This window comes from Pseudoliparis swirei, chromosome 19 (assembly GCF_029220125.1).
Source record: "Pseudoliparis swirei isolate HS2019 ecotype Mariana Trench chromosome 19, NWPU_hadal_v1, whole genome shotgun sequence".
Taxonomy (NCBI): domain Eukaryota; kingdom Metazoa; phylum Chordata; class Actinopteri; order Perciformes; family Liparidae; genus Pseudoliparis; species Pseudoliparis swirei.
The window spans coordinates 11,444,711-11,464,620 of NC_079406.1; the positions used below are offsets into that span (position 1 = coordinate 11,444,711).

Sequence of the window (19,910 nt, forward strand, 5' to 3'; positions counted from 1 at the left end):
GTTTGATGACAAAGGTCTGTTTTCAAACTGAAGGGAAGTGCTTAAATCAGAGTTAAACACGTGTCTGTATGAGCATGATATGAGTCATTGAAAGTGGATTGGTGGACAATCGTGTTCTAATAGGCCCTTTGCACAGCTGCCATATGACATGTCATAGCAGAGAAAACACAGGTGTGAGTCACTGTGTATTCTGCCACATCAAATCCAGCGAGCGGTATTGTGCATGCATATTTAGTTATCAAGCTCCTCTTTTATGGAACCAGCTTCCAATTTCAGTCCGGGAGGCAGACACAGTCACCTCATTTAAGGTATAGACTTAAGACTTTCCTCTTTGACAGAGCTTATAGTTAGGGCTGAATCAGGTTTGCCCTGGTCCAGCCCCTTGATATGCTGCTATAGGCTTATAGCTGCTGGGGGACATTTTAGGATGCACTGAGCACCTATCCTCTTTTTTTTTTCTCTCCTTAGGGATGAATTTTCATCTCTCAATCACACATTACTAACTCTGCTTTCTCCCCGGAGTCCTTGTGACTTCACGTCTCATGGGGTCATCGGACCCTATGAGACGACATAGATCCTATCTGCTGATGGATCATCGAGGTCTGGGTCATGGAATTCCTGCTACCAACTACGCCACTGCCTTGTTGAGACTCCGCCCACTGTTGAGACTCCACCCACTCCTCCCTCTCTACCTCCATCTGCCTGATGGATCGTGGAGGTCTCCATCGTGGAATATGCCTACTATTAACTATTCATACACTGTCATATTCATTGAATGTATTTAAACTCTAAATCTGTCCTTCTGTACACATTACATCTATTGCACCTGTCCATCCTGGAGAGGGATCCTCCTCTGTTGCTCTCCTGAAGGTTTCTTCCCTTTTTTTTTCCCCCTGAAGAGTTATTTGGGAGTTTTTCCTGGTCCGATGTGAGGTTTTGGGGCAGGGATGTCTATGTGTACAGATTGTAAAGCACTCCGAGACAAATTTGTAATTTGTGAAATTGGGCTATACAAATAAACTGAATTGAAATGAATACCGAGTCCTAACAGGGACATCATTAATGTTATTAATTAATTAATTAGAAGAGAAAAAAGCTTTTTACTAGGGTACCACTGAGTTGATACTCAAGTTCCACTTACTGGCTTTTGGAAATCCTTTTTCAGGTGGAGTTACATCAAATGACACATCCTATAGTCAAAGTGCAAACACACCAATAAAGATCATTGAGGAGTCAGAGAGACCTGCAACAGACGGCTTGCCATGTATGCTAGTATGTCTTCCCCTTTTCTCTCTTCAGTCATGTGTCGTCCACCATGTGGTCCTTTCTCTGACTAATTGGCCAATTTTGCCCATCTCCCAAGTATTCTGGCACTGATTTCCCTGAAGACCTCGCAGTCTCCAGCTGGCTTGCAGCACTTACAGCCTTGTCGTCAACAATCTGGCTCGGCCCACTCTGGTTATGTGGGCCACCGCAGGATCTGGGGGTAATATGGCAGTGGTGTCTGCCAATGAGTAGAGTCAATGATTACTGGAATATGCATGAAAAATGTGTTACGTAATCTCGCACAGTTCAAAACAAGATAGCCAAAATATAATCGGGTTCCAAAACCGTATCTTAATATTAGAGATTATTGTCAACTATTAACCCATACCAGTCATTAAAAATGCTTAAATTACTGAAATATTTTTTGGTGGAATCCCAGCACATCAACGTGTGACCCCGGATTTTTCTGTCAGTTTCATCATTCTAATCGCATTCAGACAATAGCTTATTAAGCCTCAGAAAAATAGACAAATGACTACATCAAACAAATTAGTTTGACCTTCTGCGGAGACTGGATTATCTTTGTACATTTGTCAATTTTCATCACAGAGATGGCATTCAAAGGCTGTTAGGTGTGCATGTGTGTTGATGCTCCACTGATCCAGAGATCAGCCAGAGAAGAGGCTTAGGAGAGAGAAAGTGGTTCGGCATACTCAGACAGGAAATGGGAAAATGTACTGAGTGACTGTCACTGCTGTTGCTAAATCGCATGTATTCAGAAAAAAACAAACAGGCACACTCATGCTAAATTCTTGGATAAGTGCTGTGCAAATTGAAAAGTGACTGGGAGGATTTTATGGTTACGTCTGCATATTGATCTCTGTGGTTCCTGCTGACAACTACAATAGTTAGTGATTTCTGAGATATTTGGTGCAATCCACAAACAATTAAATGGTGTTTTATAAACATAGTTCGGATCGAAGGCCACGCCCCATACTCAGCCAATCATCCGAGCCCTCAGTACTTAAGCACGTCGAACCTGTTCACTCCCTCTTCGTCTCAGCTCCGACATCCCTCCCTCCCAACCCCATTCTTGTCTTCCTATTTCTCTCCTTCAGGACTACAGGAACAATGGGGGACTCTGCACCGCCAGAGCTTCAGAAGAGACAGCCTCCACCCACAAGTCTCCACCCCCGCCGTTCCCTCTAACCACCAGAAGCCAGCAGTCTCCAATCGCACCCCTCCAACCCGCTCTTTACGACCCCTCTACCCTTCTCGTTCCGGCCGATAATCATCCCTTCATTCTGTAAACTCATATCACTATTAGCGTGGTCTTTGTTAGTGAACAGGCGGTTGCATATTTTTGGTGTTTGCAGTGTCCATGTGAATTCATCTGGACAGCCTCATTTTCCTCAGTGGGAGGTATCACATGGAGGCGCAATAAGACACGGCTGCAACACATCTCAACTCGGTGTCAGTGTGTAGGAGGAGCCAAAACCCTGTGAGCCTCCGTGAAGAGGATGAAGTTGTTTATTTAATCGACAGCAGTCACTCTGAATGATGAACAACACACATGAAATTAAAGTGGACATTTAACCTGGAAGGCCGCCTTGCCTCAGCAGCCCCCACACACACTCCAAACTTTTGAATAAAATCCATTTACTCCACCGTTGCTTTTGCTCTTTTTCTATGATCACACCCAAACCATGGAATAATTCAGTTTGTTTCCTCCTCCTCCTCCAAGGCCCCTCCCAAATCAATCACTGCGGTCAAGCCAGCCTCCACTTCGAAAAACAGTCAAGCCAGCCCGCCGGATTTTTTTCAGTACACGTATATACCAGGCATTACGGTACGAGCGTGTGAAAACTGTCTTCAAAATAAGAGCAAACTTCCGGTGAACGTGATTTGACGAAATACGCCTTTAAATACAGATGGTGATAGATTAAACTAAATGAATGGTTGAAAAATCATGAATTGTATGAATGATGAATTAAAGAAATGAAAGAAGGTAATTATTCCAATATTGCGATATTCTGATTTAGAATGTCAAATTAAAAGATATAGAAAATCACATTCATGCGCAAATGTGTCTAAATTCAGAATAGATTTAGAACGAAATGGTGAATAGTTGCAAACAAATTTCACTTCTGATTCATAGTAGAGCACCTCAAGGCGTCGCCCAGAGACAATCAAGACATTCTGACCATTGGTTTCTAAATGAAAGCACGTCATGAAGAAAATAATATTAATATTGTTCCAATATTTGACATTTCGTTAAAGCAGCATTCTAGTTATTGGTGACCTCTGCTATGCTCCTGATTATTTTCAGAAGATATTACTGTATGTATTGTCAGGAAATGCAAGTTAAATTTGGCTAAAAATAAATATTGTTAATATGTTTCTAATATTTGAATTTTCTTTAAAGCAGATCATTACAAGTCTTGACAGAAATGACACTGCAGACTTGTTATTGGTGACCTCCGCTAGGCCCATGATTATTTTCATGAGATATTACTGTACGGATTGTTAGGAAATTAAAGTTAAAACAAACTAAAAATAAATATTATTAATATTTTTCAAATATTTGACATTTATTCAAAGCAGATCATTACAAGTCTTGACAGAAATGACACTGCATTCTAGTTATTGATGACCTCCGCTAGGTCCATGATTATTTTCATGAGATATTACTGCACAGATTGTCAGAGAATTCAAGTTAAAGTCAGCTAAATAACAGGACCTCAAGTGGGAGCTGAACATCAGCTCCATCACGAAAAAGGCACAGCAGAGGATGCAGCTGAATTCAACCTGCCAAAGACCATGATGGTGCACTTCTACACTGCCATCATCGAGTCCATCCTCTGCTACTCCATCAACGTCTGGTACGCTGCAGCCACTGCCAAGGACAAGGCCAGACTGCAACGCATCATCCGCTCTGCTATGAGGGTGATCTGCTGCAATCTGCCGTCCCTCCAGGACTTACCTGCTTCCAGGACCCTGAAGCGAGCAAGGAAGATTGCAGCTGCCTAATTAAACCTTTCCTGAAGAAGCCCACTCTGGATCCAGAGGTGTTGGCTAACTACAGACCGATCTCTAACCTCCCCTTCCTCTCTAAGATCCTTGAGAAAGTGGTCGCAAATCAGTTGTGTGATTTTTTTACATCATAATAGTTTATTTGAGGAGTTCAGGATTTTATTTACCTTATATATGCTTCCTTTGGTCGAGATTATCAGGAAACATTCCATAAACACCTCAGAGATCAATTATCTGGTGATGTGGTTTCTGTAGATGGCATTGCCCTGGCATCCTGGCTGTAAAGAATCTCGGCGTTATCTTTGATCGGGACTTGTCCTTCAACTCCTTTAGCTGCTCTGCACTGGCTCCCCGTAAAACCAAGAATCACATTTAAAATTATTCTCCTCACATACAAAGCCTTGATGGGTGATGCTCCATCATATCTTAAAGAGCTTGTAGTACCATATTGCCCCACTAGAGAGCTGCGCTCACTATTGCGACTACTATTATCACTACTGCGCTACTTTTGGTTCTTAGTCTTAAAAAATAGGATGGGAGCCAGAACCTTCAGTTATCAAGCTCCTCTTTTATGGAACCAGTTTCCACCATCAGTCCGGGAGGCAGACACAGTCACCTCATTTAAGAGTAGACTTAAGACTTTCCTCTTCGATAGTCTTATAGTTGGCTCTGGTCCAGCCCCCAGATATGCTGCTGTAGGCTAATAAGCTGCTGGGGGACGTTTTCTCTACTTATGGATGCATTTTCATCTCTCAATTGCACATTATTAACTCTGCCTTCTCTCTGGAGTCCTTGTGACTTCACGTTTTATAGGGTCCATTGGACCTGGCTGGGTCTGATGCCATGGCGCTGCTGATGCCCCGCCCACTCCTCTTTCTGATGTCAGTGGGGAGCTCATTCCACCACTGAGGAGCAACGACAGCAAACAGTCTGAATTTCGAGTGATTAGCTCGAAGTGAAGGATTTACAAGTCGATTGGCTGTTGCCGAGCGGAGCGAACATGCCGGGGTGTACGGTTTGACCATATCCCGGATGTAGACGGGGCCCGATCCGTTCGTAGCACGGTACGCAAGAACCAATGTTTTGAAGCGGATGCGGGCAGCCAGTGAAGAGAGCGGAGGAGCAGAGTGGTGTGGGTGAATTTCGGGAGGCTGAAGACCAGTCGAGCAGCAGCATTCTGGATGAGCTGCAGAGGTCGGATGGCCTGAGCAGGTAGACCTGCCAGGAGGGAGTTGCAGTAGTCAAGGCGTGAAATGACCAGAGCCTGGACCAGAACCTGTGCCGCCTTCTGAGTAAGAAGAGGACGTATTCTCCTGATGTTGTGCAGCATGTACCTACAGGAACACGCTGTCGCAGTGATGTTGGCCGTCAGGGAGAGTTGACTGACTAGTGTCACCCCGAGGTTCCTGGCAGTCAGGGTAGGGGCCAACACAGAGCTGTTGAAGGTGGTAGTCAGGTCATGGGTGGGGGAGCCTTTCCCTGGAAGGAATAGTAGCTCGGTCTTGTCAGGGTTGATTTTCAGGTGGTGTGCAGACATCCACTGAGAGATGTCAGTCAGACAGGCAGAGATTCGCGCCGCTACCTGTGTTTCGGACGATGGAAACGAGAGGATCAGTTGGGTGTCATCAGCAAAGCTATGGTAGGAGAAGCCATGCGAACGAAGGACAGAGCCGAGATAATTAGTGTACAGAGAGAAGAGGAGGGGACCCAGGACGGAGCCTTGAGGAACCCCAGTAGTGAGAGGACAAGGATCAGACACAGATCCTCTCTAAGTTACCCGGTAAGTGCGGTCGTTGAGGTAGGATGAGAAAAGGGAGAGTGCAGTGCCTGAGATCCCCAGGTCCTGAAGGGAAGAAATAAGGATCTGGTGGTTCACTGTGTCAAATGCTGCAGAAAGGTCTAGAAGGATAAGGACAGAGGAGAGAGAGGCTTCTGAGCTAGCAGAGTGAAGCTGCTTAGAGACAGCAAGGAGGGCAGTCTCTGTTGAGTGTCCGGCCTTGAATCCAGACTGGTGAGGGTCAAGAAGGTTGTTGCTGTGGAGATAGGAGGACACTTGGTTAAAGATAGCTCGCTCCAGAGTTTTGGAAAGAAAAGGAAGAAGAGAGACCGGTCGGTAGTTGTTGACTTCAGACGGGTCGAGGGGGGGGTTTCTTCAGGAGAAGGTTGACTCTCGCCTCCTTCAGAGAGTTAGGGAAACAGCTAGTTGAGAGGGAGCTGTTAACAAGATGGGTGAGAAAGATAAGAAGGTCAGGAGCAATAGCCTGAAGGATGTGAGACGGGACAGGGTCAAGGGGGCAGGTGGTCAGTCGAGCGGAGGTCACCAAGCTAAGAACTTGATTAGGAGATAGGGGGTGAAAGAGGAAAGAGAGGGGGACGAAGAAGACGTTGGTGGTGATGGAGTGATAGAAGATGGGTTATTAAAGGAGCGTATGTCATCTATCTTGTTTGTAAAGTAGTCGACAACGTGGCTCGGCAGAAGGGTGGAAGGAGGAGTTTTTTGGGGTTAGAGAAGGAAGACTGAATTTTGGTTAGGTAGAAAGAGCTTTTGGCTGCAGAGATAGAGGCAGAGAATGAGGAGAGAAGAGATTGCTAGAAGAGCAGGTCGTCCGCTTGATTCGATTTTCGCCATTTCCTTTCCGTCGCTCACAAGGTGACTCATTCGGCACGCACCGAGTCAGACAACCACGGAGCCGGAGAAGACTAGTGAAAATGTAGTCAAGGTGGTTGCCGGCTTTGTTAGTAGGAGGGGAGGGACTGAGTTAGAGGTCAAAGGAAGACAGTAAGCGTAATAGATCACATGATTTCTCTGTCTGGATGTTCAAATCACCCAGAAGGATGAGCGGGGGGCCGTTTTCCAAGAAGTTCAACAGAAGGACGTCTAGCTCTTCCAAGAAATCTCCCAAAGAACCAAGGGGACGGTAAAGAACAACAATGTTTAGCTGAACCAGATGAGTAACTGTTACAGCATGAAACTCAAAAGTCAGTGGGGTAAAAAGTGGAAGCGGGGAGAGAGATAAACACCATTTGGGTGAGATGAGTAAACCTGAACCTCCACCCCGACCAGAGGGTCTGGATGTGTGGCTGAAGGAGAAGGCAGAGAAGAGAGCAGCCGGGGTATACGTGTTGTCTGGTGTGATCCAGGTCTCAGTGAGAGCCAGGAAGTCAAGTGACTGCTCGATGGCGAAGCCAGAGATGAAATCGACATTGCGGTTGGCTGACTGACAGTTCCAGAGGCCTCCTGTGACAAGGTGCTGGGTGTGTGTAGAACGGGTAGGAAAGATAACAGAGTAGGGTTTCGGTACATGAATGAACGAGTCCTATAGTATCTACGAGTTGAAATACGGACAGGTGTGGAAAGCAAACGGTGTAATACTCAGCCACCCCCGAAGACTCCAACGAAAGACTCCTTATGTCTTTATCCTCCGAGTCTTCGTCCAATGAGTCACGCTGACGCTAAAGAACTGATCCGGTTATGGACCCGCTAATTGCCCGCTAATTACCTCCAGCTGTGTTAGGACCTCCCCTAGTCTGTCGGTATTCAAATGACTGTCAATTGAAACCAGGTGGCCTCAACAACAACAGGAGCTGAGCACTCCCCCAATCACTGGAGATACAGGTGATAGGAAACAACTCTCCACCAGGATAAATCCTAAAACAGTACAGACTAACAATCTAGCAGTTTCAAACAACAAATACAACAGTGCCTTAGCAGATAAAACTAATTTAAAGAAGATACTTAGCCAGGATCCAAGTAGTAGTCTCGCCTCACATGTAGAAATGCACACTTGCAGACATACTCCTGAAGGTTTCTTCCATTTTTTTCCCCGTGAAAGGGTTCTTTGGGATTTTTTCCTGATCCGATGTGAGGTTCTGGGAGAGGGATGTCTATATGTACAGATTGTAAAGCACTCTGAGGCAAATTTGTAATTTGTGAGAATGGGCTATACAAAATAAACTGAATTGAATTGAGCCTCTTCTTTCAAGAATAAATACTTTAAAGATAAGTTTTAGTTTCTCAATATTAATTATTTCTGCTTATTGAGACTTAACACCTGGTAGGGTAACATGTTGCCATGACAAGAGAAAGAAAAGTGTAGAACTTCGAATCCGTAAAGTTGTGTATTTTGATACATCGACAGATTGTCAGTGAACTAGATATCTTCTTTCTTACTAAAGTTAAAATGAATACATAATGTGGCGTAATGTAAAACGTTTGTTAAACGCATACTTATGTCTGATGCCTAACTTGTTATTTTCTATATCCAATGTGACACATGCCAGAAATGGTTCCATAAAGAATGCCTCAACATGGACACTGAAGGCCTGAATAGAGCCAAGGCAGGCAGCAGGAGCTGCAGTTTGCGCCCTTAATTTCCAGAAAAAAGATATCCATCTATGAAACTATATATTCAAAATGTACTAAATAATTACTTTAGTGTGATTCTGTAGTGTTTTAGGAAACACAAAGAAGAACATTGTAAGAATGCTCGAAAACATAACAATTAGATACCACTAAAACGTTTTAGGTTTCTGAAACATAAATTATCACATTAAGATAAGATATTAAAATACTTCTTATTTGGGTCAGAGTAATGTGACAACTAAACAAAAAGAATGAAGCAGTATACTCACTATGGCATTCCATTAAAAAACTAAATTAAATGTCCTGGAAAAGTTGATAGTTTGTGACAATATACTGTTTTCTTTCTAATCGAATCTGAAGTTAGACATAACTTGCCTCATGAATTTATTTGAAGTCAGCTCATAAAGGACATTTTGACGGGCTTTCATTTTTAAATCAAACATCAGAATTTCTGTATTCTCACTTATTATGCATAGTCGACGCGTAATAAGTGGGATTATTGTCAAGGGACGTTTAGAATTAAGCCAAATAGCACGAATCGGGAGACTGAAATGCAAATAAACATGTTCCAACGGGAACAAAACTAGCAGAAGTAGATAAAGTTAATCTTAAACACTAGAGGGCTTGGGTTGGAGAACACAAGACAATCTGGCAGAGGACAAGTGCAAGTGAGGGGCCCTAAGTAGACAGGGACTAATGAGGGAATGGGCAACAGGTGAGATGGGCATGATGACCAGGTGAAGGGAAGGAGGGATTGACTAGGGATTGATCAGAGGCAGGTCAGAGAACAGATGAAGGGAGTTGGACCGACGAGATGGGAAGCAGGATCTGGAACGACATGATAGTTAGTGAAACAGCTAGACAGGATGAAAACAACTAATAAAAGGAAGGTGTGGAGCTAAACTGTTACAGATTATGTAACTATGGGTTATTTCCTTTCTAATCTAAAATTAGGCAAATAACAAGATTGCAGTGTCATTTTTGTTAAGATGTGTAATGATCTAATTTAAAGAAAATCCAAATATCAGAAAAATATTAATATTTAGTTTTAGCTGACTTTAACTTTCTGACAATTTGTACAGTAATATAACATGCAATTGATCATGGGCCTAGCAGAGGTCACCAATAACTAGAAATTATGTTGTAACTATGAACCATTTCGTTCTAAATCTATTCTGAAATTAGATAGACATTTCCGCATGAATCTAATTTTCTATATCTTTTATTTTGAAATTCTAAATCAGAATGTCCCAATATTGGAATTTGTACCTACTTTCATTTCATGGATTCATCATTCATGCAATTCATGATTTTTCAACCATTCATTTAGTTTAATCTATCACTATATCTGTATTTATAGGTGCATTTCGTCATATCACGTTCACCAGAAGTTTGCTCTTATTTTGAAGACAGTTTTCACACACTCGTAACGTAATGCCTGGTATATATATGTGTAATGAAAAAAATCGGGCGGGCTGGCTTGACTGTTTTTCGAAGTGGAGGCTGGCTTGACCGCAGTAATCAATCTTATCCTTCCTATTAAACATAAAATATAGACAACTTTTAAAATGTGGTTCCACATTACTCAGCATTTTCTCTTACTGACATTTTTCATCGCTATTACCAGCCCTGTCCGAATTTGAAGAGAGTACAATCAAATGGCAACCAGGGGTCAATATATTATCTAATTAAATAAATGTGTGGTTTGTAGATGTTACTTTTTGTAATCAATGAAGTTTTAAAATTTTCCAATTCTTTTTTTTACTGAAGACATTTTGTCATTTCACATTAGGAAAAGGTGTAAATGATAACATCAAATAATGATGCTATAGTTTGAGGGTCCTACCACTGCTTTGCCACATATATATAATATACATATATTATTGGCTGACATTATTACTATCTGTAATTTAATACTGTATCCAAAACTGTACATATTTGCACCTTTCTTAACACACTACCATAAGAAAGAAAACATAAAATAAAAAACTAATGTTTTATTTTAAACAAATGTTGTCCTGTGGGACGGAGACATCAACAACCAGACTGATAAGCAGAGCTATGACAGAACGAGTATGAGGTCCTCCGAAAATTGGCTGAAACTCACTCATGTGCATGTAAGACCCAGAGCAGACTCGAGAGCGGTGCATCTGTGACAGCTCTCCGTGAGAAGAGTATGGACTGTTGCTTTTGCAAAGCTAGTGAGGCTCTAGTCTAGTCTCTCTTTCAGCCACTTGAAAGACCTCCACTTGTGTATGTATTGCATCTACTTGTTGGGTTGGACTGCTCTTAATGTATCATTGCATTTGGAAAAAAGGAGTTAAAGTCAAAGTGGAAACACGCTTTAGTTTTTCCACCTGTGGAATCTTTAAGATTTTAGTATCAATCTCACCCTTTGGCAAATAAAGTGGAAAACTAAACTGTCTGCTGGGATAGTACTAATATTTTGGTTGTACAGCTCAGCCTCCTCACACACTAAATCCTACATTTGTGCACAGATGTGTTGGAGGATGAGATGATATATACTTTATGATGGTGATAAAGCGGAATTTTGAACGAACAAACAGCTTGTTGGCTGCCATATTCCACTTCTCAGGTTGACTAAAGTTGTCGTCACAACAAATGTGTGGTCTGTGGCTGTGCTCAGAACTGATGAACTTACTGCGACAACTAAAATGCTCAATCCAGGTATTACAAAATAAGCAGCCTTGCTGAAGCAGTTGTAGAAAAAGCAAATTTTTTAACTTCCCAAACAGGACGATTGAGAGATGGGTGCTTCATTTTTATCTGCCTGGAGAATTTCACTGGTCAAGATGTACTAACGAGCATGGAAGTCAATCAAATGTGTCTAAACTATAATTCCGCATGATGTCCAACTTTATCGGCTTATAAATCTACTAAATGAAATAACAATGTCTGTAATAATTTTATATGAATGAAGTCCCTTCCTCTCAGGTGAATTTGAGAACAATCGGTGATACAAATGTAAAATCACACTTGACAACTCTTCAACGAAATACAGATTTACTATAAACAACCGCCTTTTATATATACAGGACTGTCTCAGAAAATTAGAATATTGTGATGAAGTTCTTTATTTTCTGTAATGCAATTAAAAAAACAAAAATGTCATGCATTCTGGATTCATTACAAATCAACTGAAATATTGCAAGCCTTTTATTCTGATTTATTGCTGATTATGGCTTACAGCTTAAGAAAACTCAAATATCCTATCTCTAAATATTAGAATATCATGAAAAAGTATACTAGTAGGGTATTAAACAAATCACTTGAATTGTCTAATTAACTCGAAACACCTGCAAGGGTTTCCTGAGCCTTGACAAACACTCAGCTGTTATAAATCTTTTTTTTTACTTGGTCTGAGGAAATATTACAATTTTATGAGATAGGATTTTAGAGTTTTCTTAAGCTGTAAGCCATAATCAGCAATATTAAAAGAATAAAAGGCTTGCAATATTTTAGTTGATTTGTAATGAATCCAGAATGCATGACATTTTTGTTTTTTTAATTGCATTACAGAAAATAAAGAACTTTATCACAATATTCTAATTTTCTGAGACAGTCCTGTACATATACCTGTGTTAAATGGTGATACTGACTGGGTCTTTACGATGTCATGGAAAGATAATTCCTGTTTGCGTAAAAAGATAATTGTATATTTTACCCCACCAGTAGTTTATCCACAATCAGACTGAAAGAAAATATAGACTACGGTATACATAATGCGGGGGATTTTTAATATATACCATAATGAATTTCATGGAGACAGCATATGTGCATACTTTAAAGATTAATTCTGACCAATGACTTCAAGGGAATAATCCAATGTTTGGGATTGGGCTGATTATTTAGGACTGCAGGACAAGGGTCTGGTAAACGTGTTAGTGAACACAAACAAAACACAAAACCAGATTACTTTTCCATAGAATAAAACAATAAATGGTTGACCACTTCAATGTGAATTCAGTTCTGATGAAGTAATGGATCGTGCTTGAGATAATAATCTTTACCAACTTGCAAAACTCTGTAGTTGTTTATTATCTAGGCTTTCTGTTTATATATATATATACACATACATATATGATATATATACACATGATATATATATACACCGATATGTCTATATCTATATATATATATGTACACACACGTAATTAAAATATATATAACAAATAATTAAAGTGCTTTCTACTGACTCAAATGCACAATCTCAGAGAGAAAGGTATTGATACAGCATGTTTGAGTTAAAAAATCACTTGTTTTGGGATTGGCTGTGTTCATCAGTGTTTAAGGGGTGAAGACCAACAGATGTACGGCATGATTGCAATCAAATTGTTAACTGATCAAGCACACCTGTGCCATAGGTAACATTACACATATCCAACTTACAGTGGGAGTCGCAAAGCCAACCATCTGTCAAGTTCATAGACTAATACACCTGTGAACTTTCACCACCATCATAAAATAAATAAATATACACTTTTATTAATCCCCAAGGGGAAATTAGTTCTCTGCATTTAACCCATCCTTAGTTTTTAAGGAGCAGTGGGCTGCAGTGATGCGCCCGGGAAGCAACTGGGGGTTCAGTGCCTTGCTCAAGGACACTTCGACTTGCAACTAATGGGGAGAGCGGGGATCGAACCCACAGCCTTGCGGTTGCAGGACGGCCCTCTTACCCCACTGAGCTACAGCCGCCCCCATAGCAGATACAATAGTAGCCATCTGAGTCAGAAATGTACTGTGTACACAAAAGGGATTTTGTTTCCTATTAACATACCAACCGCACCATTTATCGTCATTGGACACTGCTGAACTGATCAGAAAAGGTTTCTGATCTAACTTCTAAGACATATTGAACAGAACACAGTCTATATTATACATGATTAATTTAATAGAACTCCAAGTGTTCAGACCTGGCAGGAAAATCCAAAATGATGGAAGTTAAACAGTTTGATTTATAAAAGATCTTTTTAAGGTGCGTAATGCGTCAACATCACTCAAAACCATTTATGAACTCAAGAATGGGCCAACCCCTAAAAACCAGATAGCATTGAAAACAAATGTCAGGATAAAAGCTGGTTGATAGGGAAAAGAGATACTAGTTGGTACTATGGAGGTAAACTTCTCTGGTGCTCATTTCACATCATCTGAAGAACTGGCATGACGTTCACAAAGCACCACTTTCTGTTTTACAGGACACAGTCATCATCTTGCAGCATTTCAGCTGAGTGGGTATAAAAATATAGACATTTGAGACCCTGAATATATGTTCATATGTGATTTTCTGCAACAAAACAAAACACAATTTACAGGTGTCCCACTCAGAGTACACACTGTCTATTTTTAGTCTTCACCCCCCATCTAAAACGTGTTCTTGCATTACCCCTGGGGGAGGGGGTTTACACCCATAACATCACAGAACACACAACGGCAATTATAATGGTGTCGTCTTCATTAACAGCATCGGCGTCATTTTTTTGTTAATACACTAAAATTTACCTCTGGGTTTGTGACACAGATTTAGTCAGGAAAAAGGAGTGTGTTTGTGGCCCAATGGCATCACATCAACATGTCTTTGTGATGCCTGGCTATGTGCTGGCTTTTCTCCGAGGGCCTCCTAAAGCCCTTGGTGCAGTAGTCGCAGCGGTGCGGGTAGTCCTTGGTGTGAATGGAGATGACATGGCGCTTGAAGCCAGAAGCGTCCGTACTGTTATACTCACAATACTGGCACTGATAAACTTTTCTACCGCTGTGCGTCTTCATGTGCTTCTTCAGCTCAGCGGGCTGCCGGAAGCCTCGCCGGCAGCGCTTGCACTTAAAGGGGAGGTCCTTTGTATGCAAGGACAGGATATGGCGACTCAAAGTGAAGGTGTCGGAAGCGTTGAAGTTACAATGACGGCACTGGTGCACCTTGTTGCCCTTGTGTGTCTCTGCGTGTTTTTTCAACTCCGAAGGCCTGTGAAAGCCTTTCTCACACACATCACATTGATGGGGGAAGTCCTTGGTGTGAACAGAGATGATGTGTCGTTTCAGGTCACTGGAGTTTGTGCTCTTGTGCTCACAGTGTGGACACTGATGGGTCTTGTGGCCTTGCACCATCTCGATATGACGTTGGAGTTCCCGTGCATCAGCGTAAGCTTGGGGACAGTGACTGCACTTGAAAGGCAGATCTGCGCCGTGCTTGCTCTTTATGTGAGTCTTAAGGTTGGACTGATCTGCACAGCGGAACTCGCAGTGCGGGCAGTGGTAGGGCTTCTCCCCTGTGTGGGTCCGCATGTGCTTCTTAAGCTCCGATGGATGGCGGAAGCCTTTGGCGCACTCGACACACACATGTGCAAAGTTCTTGCTGTGTACAGCCAGCAGGTGACGGTTTAGTAGGCCTTGTTCAGCCGTCTCATAATCGCAGTACTTGCAGTGATGCAGTTTGGGCTCTCGGTCCTTGACGATCAGCTTATCAGAGCCCAGGGGGCTGGACTCGTGGTAGCGGCGTGTGTACTCGCTGTATTCTGAAGAGCGCTCATTGTTGTGACTCAGCAGCTTGTGACTCTCCAAGTGATTATGGAAACTGACCTTCTTGTTGGTGGTAAAGTCGCAGTCTGTACATTGGTACTTCTTTTTAAGCAGGTGGTCCGGGTGGTTCTTCATGTGGCATTTGAGGAAGCCTCTTGAGCGAAATTTCTTTCCACACAAGTGGCAGGGGTAGACTGTCAAAGGCATACCGTCTGGTCCAATTATAACAGCTGAAAGAGATGGTTGAAAATGCTGTTAACCTTTTAAAAATGTTAATTTATCAAATCATGAAGATTTTAACATCCATGAACTGTATGCTGTTCATACCAGTCTGACACTGTCGTGTATCGCCTTTCCTCTTTTTCTTAGCTTTGGGTTTGAGGACACGGTTGGCACCCAGCCCCTCTCGGATTTGAAGATATGGTGTAGCAGCTCCATTCTTCACCTGATCAATGGTATTACCTGCAGACAGTTCAGATTAAATTATTGGCAGGATAAAAGACTCTACTCATGCTAAAATGTATTTGAAAATATGCTTCATGCCACTGCCATGTACATGTTTTATATTTCAAGCCATGACATCTGCTGTACTAACTACCCAGACAGACAACAATGTTTTGTTGTTGAGTAAATCAAAGAATGCTGTACAGCAGCCCCCTGATCTCCTTCCAACAGTCAAAGACTGAAGGGCATTAAGGAACATACTAATGTCATCATCCTCATCTTCATCACTGTCGTCCTCATCGTCCTCTTCTTCTTTTGGATGGTTCTTGACTGCCATGTAGACCATCTTGTCACGGCCAACTCCCAGTCTGCCTGATGATGCAGCTTCCAGGTCAGGATGGCCGTTTTGGTAATCATCCTCAGTTATTACCTCTGTTCCACCTGGAAAGAGAGAACATGACAATGGAATCAAAGCCATGAACTTCATTCATTGTAACGCATTAGTTGCATCTAGTCTAAATGGGTTAGAAGAGCGGCATCTACTGAAATTATTTAAATGATTATACTTAAAGTCACTTGCCTAAATCGTCATCCGCTTCAGCTTTGAAAATGTAGACTTTGATGACCTCGGAGCCGTCCTCCTCTTTACATTCCTTGTCGTCCATTACCTCAGTGCTGATCTCCAGGGGAGTATCTCCTATGTCCAGCTTCTCTCCCACCTCATCCACTAAAGCAACATAAATAGCCACAGTTATCAAAAATTAGCAATAATAAAACATGGCATTGCATGAGAATAATTTGTATTACTATAAGTTATCATATGGCAAGCTGTCTTACAGGAGATCATGAGGTAATCCTCAGAGCTGCTTCTTGCATCATCATCATCGTCATCTTCCTCCTCCTCCTCCTCCTCCTCGTCATCTGTCTGCAGGTGAACAGCCTCAGCTGGCAGTTGTTGGTGGATTATGGTCTCGGAGTTGGCCTCGGTCACCATTAAGCCTTCTGACACAAGCTGGTGGTCCAAAGTGTTGTCCTGGTGCTCAGACAGTAGCCTCGCCACAAACACCTGGTCTGGCATGTTATCATGGTGGTGGTTTGAGTCCTGGATGAGGTCTGAAGTTAGGACATGATGATGATGATGGTGGTGGTGATGATGGTGATGATGATGGGGGTCCAGATCTTCCTCTATTGCAACCTCTGTGCCCAGAATATTCTCAGGCATGATCACACTGTGTTCCGAGGACACCATGTCTTCAGTGGTCATTTCATGGGCTTCTACGCCCTGAGACTGCATACTTTCAACGTCTATCTCCAGGCCATCAACAACCTCAGCTTCCAAACCTTCCACTTCCACCTCTTCCTCAAGGCCCTCGACAACGTGAGCTTCTAGGTCCTCAACATCCACCTCAGTTACCAGGCCCTCCACCACATGCGCCTCCAGACCCACCACTTCCACCTCACCCTCTAGGTCTTCGACAATATGAGCCTCCAGCTCAACCACCTGTGTCTGTAGCTCATCCACCACTTCTGCCTCCAAGCAGTGAACATCTGCATGTAAGCTGTCCACCACCTCAGTCTCCAGTTCTTCGACCACCTCAGTCTCTATGCCTTGAACCACCTGAGTCTCTAGGCCTTCCACCTCAAGTTCGTGCTCCAGGAGGATGCCCTCGTCCGTCATCACATCAGAGAGAAGCATACCCTCGGGCACAGACACCACAATGTGCTCGCCATCAATGTGAGCCAGACCCCCCATTCCTGCAACTGTAAACACAAGACACAGAGCAAGGTGTATGACAAAGAGTTTCAAGAAACAAACTGAAAAGTAATGCTAAAAACAGTTTTTGCACATTCTAGCTACAGCAAACGTATTTGAAAAGCGTAACAAATGTTTGTGAAGGCGTTTCATTTTAATGTTGTTTGTATGCTGTGAAGATGTGAGGTCCTGGGACAGGGATGGCGTATGTGTACGGATTATAAAGCCCTCTCAGGCAAACTTGTAATGTTGGGCTATACAAAATATACTGAATGTCAGACTGACCTTTTTATGTCACTGTGACTTTATTATTTAGGTAGATGATTCAGTTAAATGGCATTTACACTGTCAACTTGGCAGCTGTGACGGTGTAGGCGTGTGTCTCTCATCATGGTATACAGTGATTACATGCTTTTAGGCATTTACAGTTTGTATGTATGACCTGTAAGCTTTAGCTTTACTTGTGGGGTAATGTATCTTGGAATACATTTTGTAGTGAGATTATTGGTTCGCCGTCTCCCATTTTACCACCTACCAAAATCTTGCATGATCATAGCGTGGGGCATCTTGAGCTCCTGAGTGTGCAGCTCCAACACCCCTCCTCCTTGATCCATGTCTTCACTGTGGAAAATACTGAAAATTGGAGTGTACACTGTGTTAACCGGTTTCTTGACCTTTGTGCATTACTGAAAGGTCAAGCACCATCTAAAAAAGCCGGTATTGAATACATACCGTCACATTTGATGACAAAACCCTTGGAATACAACCAATAGGATAGTTGATGTCCTTCATTCCATCAAGGTAAAATAATAAATCCCCCTGACAAAGAAAACAAAAATATTTTTTTTACTCTTAAGCATTGCACTGCATGAGAGAGAAGTTAGGTTGTGACTTCTTGCAACTTGACTTCTGTGTGTAGTAATAGTTCTACAACACTTAAGTGTTGTAGAACCATTACTACACACAGAATTTCTACAGAGGCTCAGGTTTATAATAAGGACACTGGTGCCACCATAAATAGTGGTCTCTGTATGAGAAACCTTCAAACACAAGGCAGAAGAACTCTGTCCGTTGCCACTGAGAATGGGGGCAGTTTTGTTGTTGACCAGTGGCTCCATCCATTGCTTATGAAGAGTACTACAGGCAGCTTCAACCTGAGGATATATAGCCAGACACCTGGAGCTGGTTGAGTCTGATGGCTGCAGCCCAGCCGAGACAAAGAGCTGTCCCGCTCAGTGTGCAGGAGGATGAGCTCGCAGACAGCGGGTCTGATTGCTCCTAAAAGATGAGTCCTGCATGTTTTTAGGAGAGGATGTGCATTGCCGTCACATGACAGCTCCAAATGAGCCAAATATGTAACTGCCTGCAAATATCTGCAGTGACGATAACGGTCCCATGGATATATTGCATTACGGTGCAAGTCATACGGTGCTGCCACTTTTTTAGTTTAAAAACAACACCGTACTCGAGACTCTGCATGAAACTACACATGCTCCGAGTTTATGGCCGCCAATGAAAGTACCGCAGACCTTATGCAATGCAAACTTAGGCGGCTACCGCCCTCCACCCACCAGAGCTAACTAGCAAGCGAGCTAGAGCTGTTCCTGTCAGCGCCATTTTGTTTTAGCATAACTGCTAATTCAAGGAACGCAACAACCGATATTATACAACCAAAGCAATCTCTTCGTTAATTCACTAATACAGCTATTACCACAAGCCACAACCCACTATGCCTTATTTGATCCTTTATCTTGCATTGCCGCTCTGTTTTGCGTCACGACGGTCGGCCGATCGGCTAGCTAGCATGCTAAGCTAGGTGAAGCCGCTCGTGCCGCATTATCTTCCATGTTGTTTTTCCAAAGGGCTGAAAGAGGCCCGCTACGGCCGACTAGACCCTTGCGTCTTATTCCGCATGCCTTTCTAACCGACTTAAATTAATTTTACCTGATAGCGTCGTCTTCTGACTCTATCGGTGTTTCTCCCCCTTCTCAGTTTTGTCTGTTATTGTTTATTTTTGACGGTAAGCTAAGTGCGGCCTGCAGTTTTGGATCCCCGGGCACCCTTTGCTAGGCCTCGGCCAATCAGCTTGCTTCCCGACAAGCAGAGGGAGGGCGGGGGACAGACAATGCGTGGCCTCGTTTAGCGCTGATCCCTTACTATTTGCGTCATGCATAAGAGAGCAGTTACATGAACACAAGCTTTCTCATAATAGGAACATATCTACGCCCGGGTTTGAGACACATAATTCAAACAGTTTCACATCAATGATATATTTTGTAATGTGGTTGCAGACTTCACTAAGACTTTGTATGCACGGATGAGGCCTGTAGGCCATTTTGTCACAAGGGGTGGGGTAGTCGAGATTTGTGAGGCGTTTGGTCATGCACCCAGGAAATATCCGGGAGATGCTGATCGTACTGCTGCTTCTGCTAGTGCTGCAGATGGATTGCAGTGTGAATAAATGACCCGTAATGTCAACAGACCACAACTCGGCATGCATGGATTGTATAAAAAGTAAAC

General features: G+C 42.7%; 1 protein-coding gene and 1 pseudogene across 3 annotated transcripts; both read right to left on the minus strand.

Annotated features, from left to right (window-relative positions):
• Window positions 1-5,192: 5,192 nt before the first annotated feature.
• LOC130210219 (uncharacterized) lies at window positions 5,193-6,190 on the minus strand (annotated as a pseudogene).
• A 6,209-nt stretch (window positions 6,191-12,399) lies between these two features.
• On the minus strand, window positions 12,400-19,833 carry znf711 (zinc finger protein 711). 3 transcript variants are annotated; one of them, XM_056440157.1, is made up of 8 exons: window positions 19,335-19,833; window positions 18,123-18,209; window positions 17,926-18,023; window positions 16,475-17,398; window positions 16,218-16,364; window positions 15,899-16,078; window positions 15,521-15,655; window positions 12,400-15,423 (listed from the first exon to the last, which is right to left on the minus strand). In XM_056440157.1, the coding sequence occupies exons 3-8, from the start codon at window positions 18,002-18,004 to the stop codon at window positions 14,243-14,245; spliced, it is 2,646 nt and encodes an 881-aa protein (XP_056296132.1). In that variant the 5' UTR covers window positions 18,005-18,023; window positions 18,123-18,209; window positions 19,335-19,833; the 3' UTR covers window positions 12,400-14,242. The 3 variants fall into 3 exon arrangements, with proteins under 3 accessions (XP_056296132.1, XP_056296133.1, XP_056296131.1); XM_056440158.1 differs by having other exon boundaries at window positions 17,926-18,011; window positions 18,123-19,833; XM_056440156.1 differs by having other exon boundaries at window positions 18,123-19,833.
• Between the last annotated feature and the right edge of the window lie 77 nt (window positions 19,834-19,910).

What these genes read in the sequence shown, in the direction of transcription:
- znf711 (XM_056440157.1), bottom strand. Translation starts at nt 18,004, where the DNA reads ATGGATCAAGGAGGAGGGGTGTTGGAGCTGCACACTCAGGAGCTCAAG. An exon ending in AGATGAGGATGATGACATTA is followed by an intron (nt 15,656 to 15,898) that starts GTATGTTCCTTA and finishes AACTGTCTGCAG; the next exon opens with GTAATACCATTGATCAGGTG. An exon ending in TACACGACAGTGTCAGACTG is followed by an intron (nt 15,424 to 15,520) that starts GTATGAACAGCA and finishes CATCTCTTTCAG; the next exon opens with CTGTTATAATTGGACCAGAC.